Genomic DNA, 17195 nt, shown 5'->3' with positions numbered 1-17195 from the left:
CTCTTGCCATTTTACCAACAAAGACTCAAAAAAAAATTAAAGTTCATATGCATAAGACGTACAAATTTGAGTATTGAGATCACATGTTTATTTACTAATCAGAATTGCAATTAGCCATATCGGAACTCCTGATTAGCTACATGTGGCTGCTGGCTATCTTATCAGACAACACTGGTTTATTGAGCAACTTTTTCCCTTCTCTTTCTAGGGTTATCTGGTTGCTTCAAATCAAAGCAGCAACTATTGAAACAAGTCAAAAATCTCAGCTGAGAGTTCCAAGACTTAGTTTACGATGCGGGATGATCGCACAATGGCTTATGGTCTGCAAAAGCAGCATATAGTTGCTACTGAGCAGTTGCACTGTGTCCAGCATATAGTTAAAGTTAGCAATGAACCCACTCAAACAATTTTGAAAGCTCAACATGTCACCAGAGACCCCATACCAGGCTATTGCAATTCCCATTGTGGATATTTTGGTTCAACACTGAACCTAAATGTGCAGCATGACTGGTGCATTTGAGAAAAACACAGGTATCAGAGTGAAATCATATACCACAGATCAGAGTTTTAAATTCGCATGAAACAGTTGGGGAAGAGACTGTTGCCCACCTCCTTCTGGAACATGCCTTTGCAAAGCAGGCGTGGAAAGAGATGCAGTGGTTTTTGTCAAGGTTCATCCCAAGCAGCTCTGTAACGCAGCAGTCTGTGCTCTACGGGCTGTTCCCAGGGATGCACACCGAGATAAACATCAACTGCTGCTGGAAGACCATCAATTCGGTGAAAGACACTCTTTGGTCTGCCTGAAACTTGTGGTCTTCCAGCACAAAGAGTTGTCCACGACCAAGTGCTGCAGACTGGCACATTCTAAGGTCCAGGACTAGCTGCTGAGGGATGCACTAAAGCTTGGGGCAGCCACTGCAAAGACTCAATGGGGAAACCCCTCGGGCTGTATACACCAAATATGGGGTTGCTATCAAATGTACATGGCATGTAAAATGGAATGGAAGGGTTGTGAGGCAACTCACTCTTGTATTGAAGAAAAGAGATTTCCTTTGCACTTTTTGGAATGTCAACTTGGTGCTGTTTTGTAATGTATTTATTTATTTTTTTTTACAGATTTTTATGAATAAAGTATATTTTTGCGAAGAGAAAAATGAAACAGCTGGCTTCTCGCCCAATATCTATCCTTTAATCTGACAACTTATTTAGCCACTGAGGGCTGGCAAATGGAAAAATAACAGCAATTCAAAAATGTCCTTAAAACTCTCAGGGAAGACAATGCCTCACTAACTTCATTCCAAACCTCCTTATATTTACAGTACAATGCTCAAAGCACACTGTGCATATGGCGTAAACTGAATTTGCTCCAGTACAGGAGGTAGCACAAGATAATTAGCCAGCGTGTGCTTCATCACAACAGAGGTGAAATTGTTGGCCTCTTGCTTCCATGCCAGTATCATGGCCCAAGTGACAGCATGAGACCAAGGAAGGATATGGAATTTTAGCAATGCGCTCACCATCTGCTGTTCTTAAGCGCACAGACTGGCAGAGGTTAGTGAAGGATATTCAAATCCTGCTTCATACTCAAGTTACCTGATATAAAGCCCAATTGATCAACATTTGGTATCAGTTACAATTAGGAGTGTGTAATGGAGTTAGAATCCTGAATGGCTTCTGGATATAACAGCTGAAATTAATCCCCCTATGTCAGACCACGAAAATAATTTTCTACACTTAGTGACAGAGTAAAGTAATTGCGTGCCTTTATCCCACTTCCTTTCAATTTCCCAGCTCATTTCCCACTCTCTGCCATCTTTGCCTCTTACTTTGTCTCCTTCTTTCCTTCTCCATGTCACACTTTCTCACTTTCTTTTCTGGAACGCTATTTTTCTATTTGCCTTTATCACTCTTATCAGGATTAATAAGTGGCTGTACATTGACCTAAAAGCTTTACTTTTTTCAACGCAATTTAGGTAAAATATTACATGCATTTAAATCTCGCTGTTTATCAGCAAGACACACTCATTTTGAACTTGGACGCATTTGACTTTGAAAATCAGCACAGTTCCATATGTTTAAAGATCACTTTCACTTTTGCCACTTTTCCCTCAATAATCGGCAAACCTACTCACAAACATTTCACAAACAGAAGTTGTAAAATGATCACTTAAGATGGCACATACAACGCAAGACCCATAGACAGAATTTGGTCTCCAAGCTTCTTCAACCCTGACTGTGGTTACAATGTGCATTTCATATTATCAAGAGCTTACAATTGAGCAGCTCAAACTTCTTTTTTGTGATGTTGATTGAAGGATAAATATTGGCCAGGACACCTTGAGCTTCTTCAAAATACTGCCATAGGATCTTACATATTGATCTGACAGGATAAAGGCCTTGTTTTAACATCTTATCCGAAAGATGGAACCTCCAACAGTTCCTCAGTACTGCACTAGAGTGTCAGCCTTGATTTTTTTTGTGCTCAAGTCCTGGGGTGGGACTTGAACCCACATTCTTCTGAGGCGAGAGTGCTACCAAGTGAGCCACAGCTGACACACCACCCTCCATGCCTGACTTGGGAAAGAAAAACTGAATACCTAGTGACTCTGATTAAGTAGAATTTGATTTTGCTTTTGAAAGTGCAGAATCAATAGAATTCATAATGGGGTAAGGATCTTATTCAGTATCCTATTCTGTTCGTTTGGGACTTTAGTTCAAACTACCAGTACAACCACTTCCATATTTTCATTCTGCCAAATAAATCAAAGCCGAGTCTATACAAAAAGGATTCCATTGAATAGATACAATGAAACCATTTCCTCCTACAGGGGAATCCAGAACAAGGCGGGGTAGGGGGCCAAAATAGTTAGTTGCATGCACTTCGGTAAACGTGATTCAAGGGTGGAGTCATACTGCAGCTATTGTGAGATAGCTTCTTGATGAGATCACAACACTGGCCTTTGACTGCCAACTTAGCACCAAGGGACATCTCAAAGCTTAACTTACACCTCAACTTAACGACGACGTGAAGGTGGCAGTACAAGTGCAAAGTGTTCCTAAGATTCTTCAGCAAAACAAATTATTTACATTAAACAGGTAGTACTCAAAAAATTTATTAGATTAAACATTGATAAATCCCCTGGACCAGATGAGCTACATCCCAGAGTATTAAAGGAGGTGGATATAGAGATAATGAATGCATTGGTGGTTATCTATAGATTCTGGAAGGGTTCCTACAGACTGGAAATTAGAAAATGTAACCCCACTATTTAAGAAGGGAGCAAGAGAGAAAACAGAAAACTACAGTTAGTTTGACGTCAGTAGTAGAGAAAATGTTAAAATCTATTATAAAAGATGTGATAACTAGACACTTGGAAAATAATATGATTGGGCAGAGTCAACATGGATTTATGAAAGGGAAATCATGCTTGACAAACCTGTTCGAATTTTTTGAGGATGTTACTTGTAGCATAGATGAAGGAGAACCAGTGAATATGGTGTATTTGGATTTTCAGAAGGCTTTTGATGAGGTCCCACACAGGAGGTTAGTAAACAAAATTAGAGCACATGGGATTAGGGACAATATACTGGTATGGATTGAAAATTGGTTTACAAACAGAAAACGGAGTAGAAATAAATGGGTCATTCTCAGGATGGCAGGCTGTTACTAATGGGGTACCGCAAGGATCAGTGCTTGGGCCACAGCTGTTCACAATCTGAATAAATGATTTGGATGTGGGGACCAAAAGTAATATTTCCAAATTTGTTGATGACAAAACTAGGTGGAAATGTAAGTTGTGAGGATGATGCAAGGTGGCTTCAAGGGGATTTGGACAAGCTAAGTGAATGGGCAAGAACATGGCAGATGGAATAGGTGCGAAGTGATCCACTTTGGTAGAAAAAATAGAAAGGCAGAGTATTTCTTAAATGATGAGAGGTTGGAAAGTATTGCTGCCCAAAGGGATCTGGGTGTCCTTGTTAATGAGTCACTAAAAGCTAGTATGCAGGTGCAGCACGCAATTAGGAAGGCAAATGGTACGTTGGCCTTCATTGCAAGGGGATTTGAGTACAGGAGTAAAGATGTCTTGCTTCAATTGTATAGAACATTGGTGAGACACCAGCGTACTGTGTATAGTTTTAGTCCCCTTATCTAAGGAAGAATATACTTGCCATAGAGGGAGTTCACCAGACTAATCCCTGGGATTGCGGAATTGTCTTATGAGGAGAGATTGCAGAAACTGGGCTCTAGAGTTCTCTAGAGTTTTGAAGAATGAGAAGTGACCTCATTGAAACTTACAAAATTCGTACAGTGCATGACAGAGTAAATGTGGATAGGATGTTTCCTCTGGCTGGTGAGTCTAGAACCAGGGAACATAGTCTCAGAATAAGGGGCAGGTCACTTAACACTGAGATGAGGAGGAATTTCTTCAATGAATGGTGGTGAATCTTTGGAATTCTCTACCCCAGAGGGCTGTGGAAGCTCAATCATCAAGCATGTTCGAGGCCGAAATCAATAGATTTATGGATACTAATGACATCAAGGGATATGAGGATAGTGAGGAAAAATGGCGTAGAGGTAGATGATCAGCCATGTTTTGTTTAAATGGCAGAGCAGACTCAATGGGCCAAAAGGCCTACTCCTATTTCCTATGTTCCTATTTTTCATTAAGGGAAACATATTTATCTCCCCTCTGTCAGCAGAACTAATTTACCCTGAAAATTTAATGTTCCTTCATACTTTTCTTTCCTATCAAAATGTCTCTAGTTTCTTATTGCTTTTCTATGAAGCAGGTATCTTTCCTGCTGTGGCAACTTTCCAATGTTTTTGGCATGCACAGGTAGAAGGATTAAGCTTCTGTGAACCAGGATTTAAAAAGACTAACATAATTACTATTATTCAGTAACGCTGGTTAGCATACAAAAAAAAAGTCAAATGTTCTGTCTATGCAATAAAAGAAAAATTACCTTCACATATTTCAATTTCTATACAAACAACATAATACACTTTAATGATTAAAAACAGAAAATGCTGGAAATACTCAGCAGATCTGGCAGCATCTGTGCAGAAAGAGAACTGGGTCACAGACCTGAAATGTTAACTCTGCTTCTCCCTCTATATGCTGTCAGACCTGCTGAGTATTTTCAGCATTTTCTATTTTGATTAAGATTTCCAGTATCTGTAGTATTTTGCTTTAATAATCTACTTTAAAGGGACTGACTGTATTGCTCCATGGAGCCAGCATGGCCTTGATGGGCCAAATGGCCTCCTTCTATCATGACTTTATGACTCTAATGTCAACAGCACCAAAACTACACACTTTAGCTCTGACTAGGATCACCGTTCTACCATTTGGGACTTGAAGTGGAAACCAGGGAGGCTGCTTAGGTTTATCCCAGAGGTGCAAAAACCTCAGCCTAAACCCAAGCTGATCTTCCTTCACTAAGACGGTCTCCTCAACTCCAAAATGGTGCCCATCTCTGCCTCTCCCTCTATCCACTCCCCCATTAAGTCTGTGAACCTAGTCCTTCACTTCATCATCTCCAAACTTGAATGCTCTTCTTTTTGGCCTGCTCATTCTCAAAAAAAAAGTGTCCTTGCCAACTACCATCCCATCTCCAATCTCCCTTACCTCTGCAAAGTGCTTGAATGTGTTGCCTCCTAAATCCATTCCCACCTTTCCCGGAACTCCATGCTTGAATCTCTCCAATCAGGTTCCGCCTTGCCACAGTACCAAAACGGCTATCAAAATCACAAATGACATCCTATGTAACTGTGACCATGGTAAACCATCCCTCCTCACCCTTCTTAACCTATCTGCAGTCTTTGACATAGTTGACAAAACTTTCCTTCTCCAATACTTCTCCACCATCATCCAGCTGGGTGTATTCTTAACTATCCAGTCATAGACAGAGAATCACCTGCAATTGCTTCTCTTTCTGCTCCAACACCATTACCTCTGGAATCCCCCAAGGATCTATCCTTGGCCCCCTCCTATTTGTCACATGCTGCCTCTCGGCAACATTGTCTGAAAACACAGCGTTAGTTTTCACATGACTGCTGACCACACCAAACTGTACCTCACCACTGCCTTTCCAATGGATGGGTCAGTATTCAGTATGCCACAAACCGTTCCCTAGCCACCGACTCCATTCCTCTCCCTGGTAACAGTCTACAGCTGTACCAGACTGTTCATAACTTTGGTGTCATATTTGATCCCGAGATGAGTTTCCGGCCACATATTAGAGCCATCACTAACACCACCTATTTCCACCTCTGTAACATTACCCAACTCCACCTCTGCCTCAGCTCATCTGTTGCTGAAACCCTCATCCATGCCTTTATCATCTCGAGACTGAACTATTCCAACACACTTCTGGCTGGTCTCCCAACTTACGCCCATTATTAGAATTAGAACATTACAGCGCAGTACAGGCCCTTCGGCCCTTGATGTTGCGCCGACCTGTGAAACCATCTGACCTACACTATTCCATTTTCATCCATATGTCTATCCAATGACCACTTAAATGCCCTAACTGATCCAAAGTTCTGCTGTCTGCATCCTAATTCACACCAACTCCCGTTCACCCATCAGCCCTGTGCTCGCTCACCTACACTGGCTCCCAGTTAAGCAATGCCTCAATGTTAAACTTTTCATCTTTGTTTTCAAATCCCTCCATATCTCCCCCTAACCTGTAACTTCCTCCAGCTCCACAACCCTTGGAAATACCCATGCTCCTCCAATTCTGGCCTCTTCCATATCCCCGATTTTAATCATACCACATTTAGCGGACCTGCCTTCAGCTACCAGGACCCGAAGCTCTGAAATTCCATCCCTGATTCTCTCTGCCTCTCTTTCTTCCTTTGACACTCCTTAAAACCTACCTCGTTGACCAACCTTTTAGTCACCTGTCTTAATAGCTCCTTATGTGGCTTGGTGGTTTTGTTCGATAATGCCTCTGTGAAGCCCCTTGGGATATTTTACCACATTAAAGGCACTATATAAATGCAAATTATTGTTGAGGTACACAACCCTTATGCACAAAAACTTGCACATCCATTTTCGTCCTCACGAAGCTTCACTGGCCTCCTATAGCCCAAAGGATTAATTAAAGGAACCGTATTCTTGTTCTCGCTGCTTTTCATAGCCTGATCCCACCCTACCTGTGACCTCCTTCAACTATAATTTGCTTCCATATATTCTCTACTCCTCTGACACTGATTTATTTCTTTTGTGCTCCGCCCACTTGTCATTGCTACCTGCTGTCTGTTCCTTCTGCCATTATGTCCCCATCATCTAGAATTCCTATCCAAAATCCTTCCACCTCACAACCTCCCCTCTCAAGATTAAAAGCCTCCTTAAAAATCTTTTGTTTTAAACCAAGCCATCACTCCAACCAACCATGCCCCTATCCCAGTCAGTATTCAGTAATGCACTCTTAACATTAACCAAGTGAGGAGCACTATATAAATGTAAACTGTTATCATCACCAATTTCAGATACAATTCATAAAACGTTCACCTTTTACCCACGGATCAAGATTTCCAGATCACTGCTGAATACAAATTGGCTTTTTGGCTTACTTAGTTTTTCAGTGCAATTGTATTGCCTGCAAATGTGAATGTCCTTATTAACATCATTGATGTAGATGAGAACTAGAATTTTTTTTTTTTTTTTTTTTTTTTAGAGATACAGCACTGAAACAGGCCCTTCAGCCCACCGAGTCTGTGCCGAACATCAACCACCCATTTATACTAATCCTACACTAATCACATATTCCTACCAAACATCCCCACCTATCCCTATATTTCCCTACCACCTACCTATACTAGTGACAATTTATAATGGCCAATTTACCTATCAACCTGCAAGTCTTTTGGCTTGTGGGAGGAAACCGGAGCACCCGGAGAAAACCCACGCAGACACAGGGAGAACTTGCAAACTCCACACAGGCAGTACCCAGAATCGAACCCGGGTCCCTGGAGCTGTGAAGCTGCGGTGCTAACCACTGCGCCACTGTGCCGCCCTACCCATGACTAATCACTGTGGCACTTCCCACCAGGCTGTCGATTCCACTGAGAAAATATCAGCCAGTATTTCCCACATATAGTCACTTCTCTACCTAATTTGGCATATCTTCCCATATACCAGATGCTCTTATCTCAACTAATCACTTTGGTAACACTGCCACAGCTTAGCGAGAAACACTAATAGTCACATATAAGTGCAGAATTCCAAACCAGAAGACGTGTCCAATTCAACAATGGCCCTGTTCCAGTTTCACTCCCTCAGATTCCTGATACTGACATCAGTGGAACAGGTGCAAACTCAGCGTGAAGCCCTAAAACAGGAGGTCACCTTCTGCAGGACAAAGCAGAGCGTATGTAGAAATCTCTCCTAGCGACTAATGGATGAAAAAAGTCAGAAAATTTACTTTAAGTAAAGAAATAACTTGTGTTTAGTATCTTTTACATTCTCAGGACATGCCAAAGCACTCCACAGCCAGTGAAGTGCTTTGGCTTGTAACCATTGTATTTTTATAAGCAAACACAGCAAGCCCCTATAAACAGCAATGGATTAATCCATTTCAGTGATGTTGGTTAAGGGACAAATGTTGGCCAACATACCTGGAGTACTCCCCTGCCTTTCGTTGAATAGTGCCACAGAATCTTTTATGTTCACCTGAGCAGGTGTATGGGGTTTCAGTTGAGCATCTCATCTGATAGACAATATGTCCAACAATGCAGGACTCCCTCAGCACTGCAATGGAGTGGGTCTGGAACCCACGACTTTCCTGACTCTGGGGCAAGAATGCTATCAATGAGCCAACCTAGCAAGGTAGGCCAATACTGTTCTTATCAGTTTAAGAGAAACATCTTACAAGAAAATCACACCATCAATAAAGAACAAAAGACACACAGATAACAGTTATGCTACATTATCCAGATTGAGGATTATCAGCAGAATTTAACATAGAATGCAAGTAAACTGGGCATGCTTCGAAGGCTGATATCTGTTTTCAGTTGCAGAACTAAATTACAGCAGCCAATTTGCACACAGCAAAATCCCATAGACAGCAATGAGATAGTATCCAGATATCTCTGTTTTTGTAATGTTGTTTGAGGGATAAATATTGGCCAGAACTAAACAAGAGATCTACCCTCCTCGTATTCAAATACTGTCATGGTCTTTTTTTCACATCCACCTGAGCAAGCAGACAGGCTTAGCCTCTCATCAGAAAAACAACACAAGTGTCAGAGCAGATTATGCATTCAAGACTTGAATGGGCCTTGAACTCATGAGTTTCTGTCTCAGAAGCAAGAGTTCAACCAAAGCCAAGGCCTTAAGGGCACAAACAATGCACAGAAAGTGGCCGAGGAAGAGGCCAAGGAAGATAAAGAGGAAAGCAGGGCAAGAGCAGTAATACAGAAAAAGTTGAGGGCAAGAGGAAAATTTAAAAGGGGACTGCAGCAACAAAGGTAGGAGAGTACTAAGGAAAGTAAGAGAGTTTTGTGAATGAAGTTGAAGGCAGAAGAGTGAGAACCACAGAGAGAGAGAGACAAGGATAGTGAGACAGAAGCTGATGTGAGACACCAGTTTGGAGACACACTGAGGGTTCAAGGATTCAAGAGATGAAAGATGAGTAAGTCGCAGAGCGGGAAACCACTGAAGATGTGACCGGAGAACTGGTGTGCTTCAGCTCGAGAAAGGCAGTAAAAAACAGTAGTTTTGAAAGAAGTCCAAAAAGAGAAAGAAAACTGAGTTGGCAAAACAGCTAAAGGAGTCTTGAGAGCAGCTGAGGAAAGTGAAGGGGATGTCTATCATGAGACCAGGAAAACCTGGAGACCAAGCCTAGAAAGCCCATACTGAATTCATTCACATTAAAGGAAGACTCAGCCAACTATATGGCTAATGTGTCTAAGGTACTCAAGTCCTGCAGGGTTAGTCCAGGCGTGTAACTAAGGAAGCAGAGTTTCCAAACAGTATTAGCTTGTAAAGTATAAGAATTGATCCCGAGTGGTAGCACTCTTAATTTATCAGGGAAGGTTTGAGGTTTTCAGATTGCAAAAGTGTCTGGGAGGTGGACTTGTGCAGGTATACCAGATTGCAAATCATATAATTATACAACAGAGGAGGCCATCAGCCCAACGTGCTTGTCCCGGCTCTTCCAAAGAGTTGTACAATTAGTCCCATTTCCCTGCTTCTATCCCCCACGTCCTGCAATTTTTTTTTAACAGTTATAACTTTAACTTAGAGATACAGCACTGAAACAGGCCCTTCGGCCCACCGAGTCTGTGCTGACCCATTTATACTAACCCTACAGTAATCCCACATTCCCTACCACCTACCTACACTCGGGGCAATTTACTACAGCCAATTTACCTATCACCTGCAAGTCTTTGGCGGTGGGGCGAAAACCCACGTGGTCACAGGGAGAACTTGCAAACTCCGCACAGGCAGTACCCAGAATCGAACCTGGAGGTCCCAGGAGCTGTGAGGCTGCGGTGCTAACCAGTGCGCCACTGTTATGGTAAAGGTAAATCCAGAAAATTACTCTAAATCAAAAAAGCAAGAGTAGAAAGTCCATAGGTTCAAACTAATGAAAGGTAAATTTATTGAACAGATATCAGGAAATATTTCTTTGCATAATCAACCCCCAGATAGATTAGTGGAAGTAAAAATCCAGGAAACATTTCAGCATCGGCTGAATGCCGATGGACTTCCTGATCCCTAATTATCTTTTGAGATGTTAAGGAATACAATGTTATCGTAATGAATTAAATTGTCCTGCAGAAGGTGGATGCAGGAGAATCCAGACACCGCCTTTTTACAAGGCAGATGCTCTTTAACATTATCCCAGTGTAGTCCTTGAACAACGACTTGCATTTATGTAGCGTCTTTAAAGTAATAAAGCGTCCCAACGTGCTATACAAGCGTTAGCAAACAAAATTTGACAACTCGCCACATAAAGAGATCATTAAGTATTTAACGTAAGAAGGCCAGTCGATGCAGCACCGACAGCATATTCCACAAATTACAGCAAATCAATCTCATCCCCACATCACAGCCCAGGCTTCTTACCGCTTGTCTCTCTTCAACAAACAGAGTGTCGCAGTGCACACAGGGACTTGTAGTCCAGCTCGGAATTCGCACCAATGAGAACTAAGAGCATGTGAACTACAAATCTCACAATGCTCTGCGCGAGCGACAGAGCAAGTCAAGTCCTCGTTTCTCAGGCGGCTGCGTCAGTCATACAGAAATGATACTGAGCCACTTTCGTTTCATTCCGACGCACAATGTGGAATTATTCTTTGTAAATCTACCCTGGTGAGATTGAAGCTGAGGTGTTTGGCTGTGGAGTGGGGGTAGAGTGAATACAGAGATTCAGGCAGGTAGGTGTTAGGCGGCTCTGTTGAGGCCCCCAGGCGAGGGGACGGTTGGCGGAGTTGATGTGAGTAAAAACACGGCGGCGGCTCCGCCATCATTGCGGCGGCCTGGTACCGAGGGAGCGGGGTTGGTTTGATTGGCAAGTGGGTGTTTTTTTAAATTCATATTAGAGACGGTGGAGCTGCTGGAGGGTTGGCTGAAGGGAAATGGAGAACACAACAGCAGAAATGCAGCGGAGTTTTTGGGGGGGGGGGGGCGGGGCAATGAGAGTCCGTTCCTCCCACACGCGGACGTCGGTGACCCATTCGGAGCCTTAGCTTCGCCCCAACACGTTACTCCTTATCCTTCCTCCAATCCCGTCACGCCTGTCCCCGCCCAACCCCCGTTCACGGTCTCCCCTCCCCCTGCCCGCCCCATCGCATTCCCCCCTTCCATCGCATCCCCCCCTGCCCCCCCCCATCGCATTCCCCCCACACACCCGTCACATCCTCCCTCCACCCCCCCCCCCCCCCCCCAGGTCTCTCACTCCCTCCTCCCCGGCCACACACCTCCCTTCCCCCCCCTACCCCGGTCACACACTCCCCCTACCCCGGTCACACACTCCCCCCACCCCTGATCACATTCCCCCCACCCCACTCCTGGTCACATTTCCCCCCGACCCCCCACCCACATCCTCTCCCACCTCTCTCCCTCCCCTGCCCAGTCAATCCTCTTACCACCTAGTCATTCTCCCCCCTCCCCCAGTCACATCAGCCACTCCTGGTCACATCCTCCCACTGGTCACATCCTCTCCTCTCCCCCTGCCTCCTCCCCCCAGGCCCAGTCACATCCTCTCTTCCCCCCGCCACCCAGCCCGGTCATCCTCCCCCTGACACTGACACGTCCCTCTCCTCCCCCTGCCAGGTTCCCCCCTCCGTCACATAGCCTCTCCAGCATTCTATTTTGGCAATAATAACTAATAACCCCTACTAACTGCACTTACATAGCACCTATAACCTAAAAAAGCCGCGTCACTGCATGGAGGGTGGTAAGGGCCATGCAAAGGCAGAGGGATTAAGAAGGGGTGTTGATTAAGAAGCGTGGTCGAAGAGATGAATTTCAAGGAGGGAGGGATATAGAGTAGACTTGGAATTTTATAGCACCTTTCATGACCACGTGATGCCACAAAATGCTTAATTATCATTGCAGTACTTTTTTTGAAGTGTGATCAGTGTTGTAGTATGAGAAACATTGTTGCCAATTTGCCACAGCTCGCTCACAAACAGCAATGAGATAACGAGCAGATAATTATTTTTTGTACTGTTGATTGAGGGGCAGATATTGGCTAGGAGAACTTGTGCTGTTGTTCGAAATAGTGCATGGGGTATTTTATGTCCACCGAAGAGGTCGTACAGCGCCTCGGTTTAACGTCTCATCCAAAACCCAGCTCATCCAACAGAGCAGTACATCCTCTGCAGTAGATCTGTGTGCTCCAGGCCTGGAATGGGACTTGAATCCACAACCTTCTGGCTCAGAGGTCGGAATGCTACCAACTGAGCCATGCTGACACTATAGGGAGGAATGTTGATCCGAGGCAGCTGAAGGTACAGCCAGCAATTGTAGGAAATTGCCTAGGTGGCTGGAGACAGAGGCAAGGCGTGTTGGCGGTTTTAGCACTGGAGGAGTGAGCGAGATTATATAGCAATTGGTCATTATTTTGGTTTTTCTTGCAGGGACAACGCTGGCAGAAAAGAGTGAGTTTTCATTGAAGAATTATAGAGCCTCATAGTTTAACATTTTATACACACAAATAACTTGCATTCATGTAGCACCCAAGGTCACAAAGAACCATGAGATAAGTCAGTATATATGTTGTATTAGTATTACTGGTTGAGAGATAGATGTTCATGACACTGTGAACTCCCTGCTGTTCTTGATATGTTGTGATGGATTCTTTCATATTTACCTGAGCAGGCTTAAGAAAATGCAACACTCCTTCACTGCTGCATTGAAGTGATTACCCAAATAAACAAGATAGACTATGTTAACTCTCTGCTTCCATCATGGCAACTGTTATAGGCTCCATCTTTTGGAGCCACTTCCAATGGAACAGTTTTGTGTTATGGTTGTACTGCTGATGTTCTCAGTTTACTGCAGAGCAGGTTTGGAGTACTGGTCGAGCAACACTGGACCAACCGTAGATTTAAGATTTTCATATACAGTAATCCAAAGTCTTAAGCTAAGTTACTTTACAGTCATGTTTATTTGTGTGAAGTTACTCAAGTTGAATTTGTGACTTTACAGTTCTGAGTACAAACCTTTCCTGATGTTGGTGGAAGATCTGCAGAGGCCAAGGATGTGAAAATCACATTGTCAACTTATATGGTTGGTGAGAGCTTGCCTGCCTACCATCAAGATAAAATGACTAGAGTGGCAAACAAAGATTAGGGTTAAAGACAATGAACAAAACCACCTTGGGGGTTGTATGCCACTGGAGATATATATGCCACCTCACTTATTTCAGGAGGCAGCAATATTGTATAAATTTTGTATTAATTTGGTTCCATTATGATGCTGAGCTTATTAATGTGTAATTTCCCAATGTCATCAACAATCAATGTTCAACAGCATGTATTTTGTTTTCACTTTTTCAAGTAGTACAGATGATCTTCAGACTTAAGATCTTTTACATGTTTATTGTTTTGTGCTCTTTTGGAAAAATGGCCTTTGAAATATAGTAAGTAAACCTGTGATTAGTTAAAATGCTGCCAGGTTTTTCTATTGCATCAGTGGCTGTAAGTAACCATAGGTGGGAAACTGATAATTATGGATAGTAACTGATATAGTTAGATCCCAGTTTTATGTAAAAAGGATGATTGTTCGTAGTCATTCTGATGAACAGGAAAATTAGAACTTGCCAATTAAGTTATGTGATATATGGAGATTCATTTTGTGAATCTCAATGAACTAGAAGGGGCAGTGGAATTGCAAGGAGCAGCTCAGAAATTGCAAAATTAGCTGCATAAAATCGTAAGTGGGAAAAACAATGGCAGATGAAATTTAACGCCAGCAAGGGTGAATTATTGTGAATTGGAAAGAAACATGGGTAATGTGTGAACTCAATGAATGATGTTGACATATATAGGGGTAAAGGTGAATGAGACTCATATTTAGTCAACTGACTACTGCTCTGCATTGGTTGGAAATGTTGAACAATCAACAAAGGGTGTTGAGCTATGCTTAGCTGAAGTCATAATCAACTATCATGCTTGGGTCAGGGCATATTTTGAGATCCATGTTCAGTCTGGTCCCTGAGACACAAGGTTGATATTCAAACATTGGATGTGATGCAAAGAAGTACAACAGAACTGATCCCTAGAGGTCTAAGTTTTGAGGAGAGGCTAGAGTGAATTGGGCTTTTCAGACTTGAAAAGGGGTATCTGAGAAATAATCCTATTGAAGTATGTAATATAGTGAAAGATATGTAGAAGGCAAATCTAGAAAATCAATTTAGAAAGCAAGAGTACAAGGAGCCATAGGTTCAAATGAGTAAAAGCAAATTTAGTACTGAAATCAAGGAAGGAATACATAGAATGGATTCTTGGATTAGAACAGTGGAAATGAAAACGCGAATAGTTTAAGAACCTTATAGATGCTATAGTGGGGGAGCTATTAGGCCATCCTGGATTGAATGAATAAAGATGGGCCAGTGGCCTTTCTCGTTATAATTATCTTTTGAAGGAAGTTTTTCTATTTTACAACGACTCAACTGGCAACCTGCACTGAAAGGCTTCTAAAATATCATTCACTAGAACATTATGAAATTCTCACTTGCCAGTCAGAATCTGGGTGTAGATTGATATAGCTGGTACCATGTTAGGAATGCAGTTTCAGATAACATGGGACTATTTATAGACTTGTACATGTTGCACTCTTATTGAAGTTGTCTTGCTTGTGGTAATAACAAATCTCTCCCTTAAATCTTGGGCAGAAGAATAATTCTGTATTTGATCCTGAATAATAGAGAAGGTGCTTTTGCTGGGAACTGATGAACAAAACTTGTTGTTGTGACAATGTTAGAGAGCAACATTTAAGTCTCCAGTCAACAAAACCCTTGGAACAGTTACCGTATTTGGTAATTAGATGCATTTACTTGTGCTCTACTAGTTTGCAAGCTTTTCTACATAAAATCTGATCATTTTTCAGAAATTTAATGTAAAAATAAGAGCTTTAAAGAATGTTAAACTTGTTTTCTGTTGTAACATGATATTTTATGTATAATATCTAAATTCTATATGATTTAGTACATTAGTCTTGACGTTTAAAAGAGGGAAAGTTAAGCTAGTATGGTTTATTGTGCATTAAATCCTGAGTTTACATTTTTGTTATCACTGTTGTTCAGTTTTTTTAATCTGTAGGGCAGGCCTGTAATATTTATTGGTGATGATGGAAGTTAAGGGGTGAATACATATTGTGAGCACACGGTAGCACAGATTCAATCTGCAATAGGGATAATTGAGTAGTGTTCCACAGGTGCATTATGTATATTCAATAATTTGGAATATTCTGAATTATTTGATCAGAAATACATTGTCAAATTTTTGCTAGATGCCAATAATTGGTCTTTATCTTAGTTTTGAATAAAAATTGTATTTTGTATTACGTTTCTAAATATGTTATATTTATCAAGTGCAAGTGAGCAAGTAAAATGTAAACAGATTTCGTTTAATGGTTCTGGTGTTTTGAATTTCTTGTGAATGTGATTCATTGTAAGAATTATGCCTCCAGTCAAGTGTAGGCAGTAGAATCAATGAGGATGTAATCATGAATACATTCGATTTATCCAGTTATGCACGATCAGAGAAGACTAGAGTTAAGTTTATAAAGAGATAATGTTTGCATTATTTTTTGTTTATAGGAGAAGTAAAAGTGCTGGTTTGAGTAAAGTGTTACTGTCACAAGCAGCATTAAGACCATTATGCAGTGTGGTAATTAGTGCAAAAGATGGCAAAAATTAAAGATCGATACAGACTTGAATCCGTGTCTACATGTTGAACAGATCCAGCAGCTATTCAGTGATGCCAGAAATATTGGAGTCAAACAATTGTGCATCGTTATATAAACATGGTACAATTCAATACTTGGTGTCATGCTACTTGTATTTTCTGTTCTTTGTGGAAAATCTTCAGCTAAGTTGCAGAAAGTAAGAACAGTGTATATACCAGATCTGTACTAAAGCTTTAACTTTCTTGGTAAAGCTCACTTACAGTTCTATGTTCAAAGATTGAGTCACAGTATTCCTTAAGGGTGTGAATTTAATTCTGTTAATTCCAGCTATAATCTTGATCCTCTGTACCTCTAAAAACAAATGCTATGGAGTTATCTCAGTGAGTTCATCCAGTTCAAGCATAGAGAGTTCCAGGTTTGGTTCTCGCTCTGTGCTGAGTTAGCTGATGTCAGCTGCAGTGCTGGAAGGGGAATTGCAAGTAGCTTCAGCCCATGGGAGAGGAGGGAGACTAAACGCCTGCTCGGGTTTGGAAAAAAAACCCGACCTGAACCCGACAGAACCACATCGGACCCGAGCCCGATCCAGCAAGAGTCCTTCCATTTTTTCCCACGCCCGACCCGACCACAGTGCACTCACTGTACTTATCACTTTTGGATGGATGGAATGGAAGGAAGCTGCAGCATGAGCGCAATGATATCATAGAGACACTCACTGCGCAGACTCAGTCTGTGGAGTACTATGTGTGTCTGACCCGAGCCCGAAAGCTGGACCCAGAAGAGCGACCTGACCCGACCTGAACCCAACACATGTCGTCTGGTTCA

The 17195-nt window shown here is 42.1% G+C and overlaps 2 protein-coding genes across 19 annotated transcripts in view; one reads left to right on the top strand and one right to left on the bottom strand.

The window, feature by feature from the left end:
• The window catches only part of tbck (TBC1 domain containing kinase), a 196372-nt gene extending 185190 nt beyond the window's left edge, over window positions 1-11182 (bottom strand). Inside the window, exon 1 of one of the 4 annotated variants that reach the window (XM_068045581.1) lies at window positions 11082-11182. The gene's annotated coding sequence lies outside the window, so the exon portion shown is untranslated. The other 3 variants (XM_068045572.1, XM_068045590.1, XM_068045601.1) reach the window with 3 other exon arrangements.
• Window positions 10518-17195, top strand: part of aimp1a (aminoacyl tRNA synthetase complex interacting multifunctional protein 1a) — a 68744-nt gene continuing 62066 nt past the window's right edge. The window contains exons 1-3 of one of the 15 annotated variants that reach the window (XM_068045661.1): window positions 11263-11327; window positions 13671-13751; window positions 15391-15501. Coding sequence is in view for 4 of the 15 variants with exons in the window: in XM_068045724.1 (XP_067901825.1) it covers window positions 11260-11327 (68 nt within the window). In the remaining 11 variants the exon portion in view is untranslated. The other 14 variants (XM_068045653.1, XM_068045667.1, XM_068045687.1 and 11 more) reach the window with 14 other exon arrangements.

Source organism: Heterodontus francisci, chromosome 1 (assembly GCF_036365525.1).
Source record: "Heterodontus francisci isolate sHetFra1 chromosome 1, sHetFra1.hap1, whole genome shotgun sequence".
Lineage (NCBI taxonomy): Eukaryota > Metazoa > Chordata > Chondrichthyes > Heterodontiformes > Heterodontidae > Heterodontus > Heterodontus francisci.
Note: the sequence above shows the minus strand (reverse complement) of the source record. Positions and strands in the feature narration are given on the sequence as shown.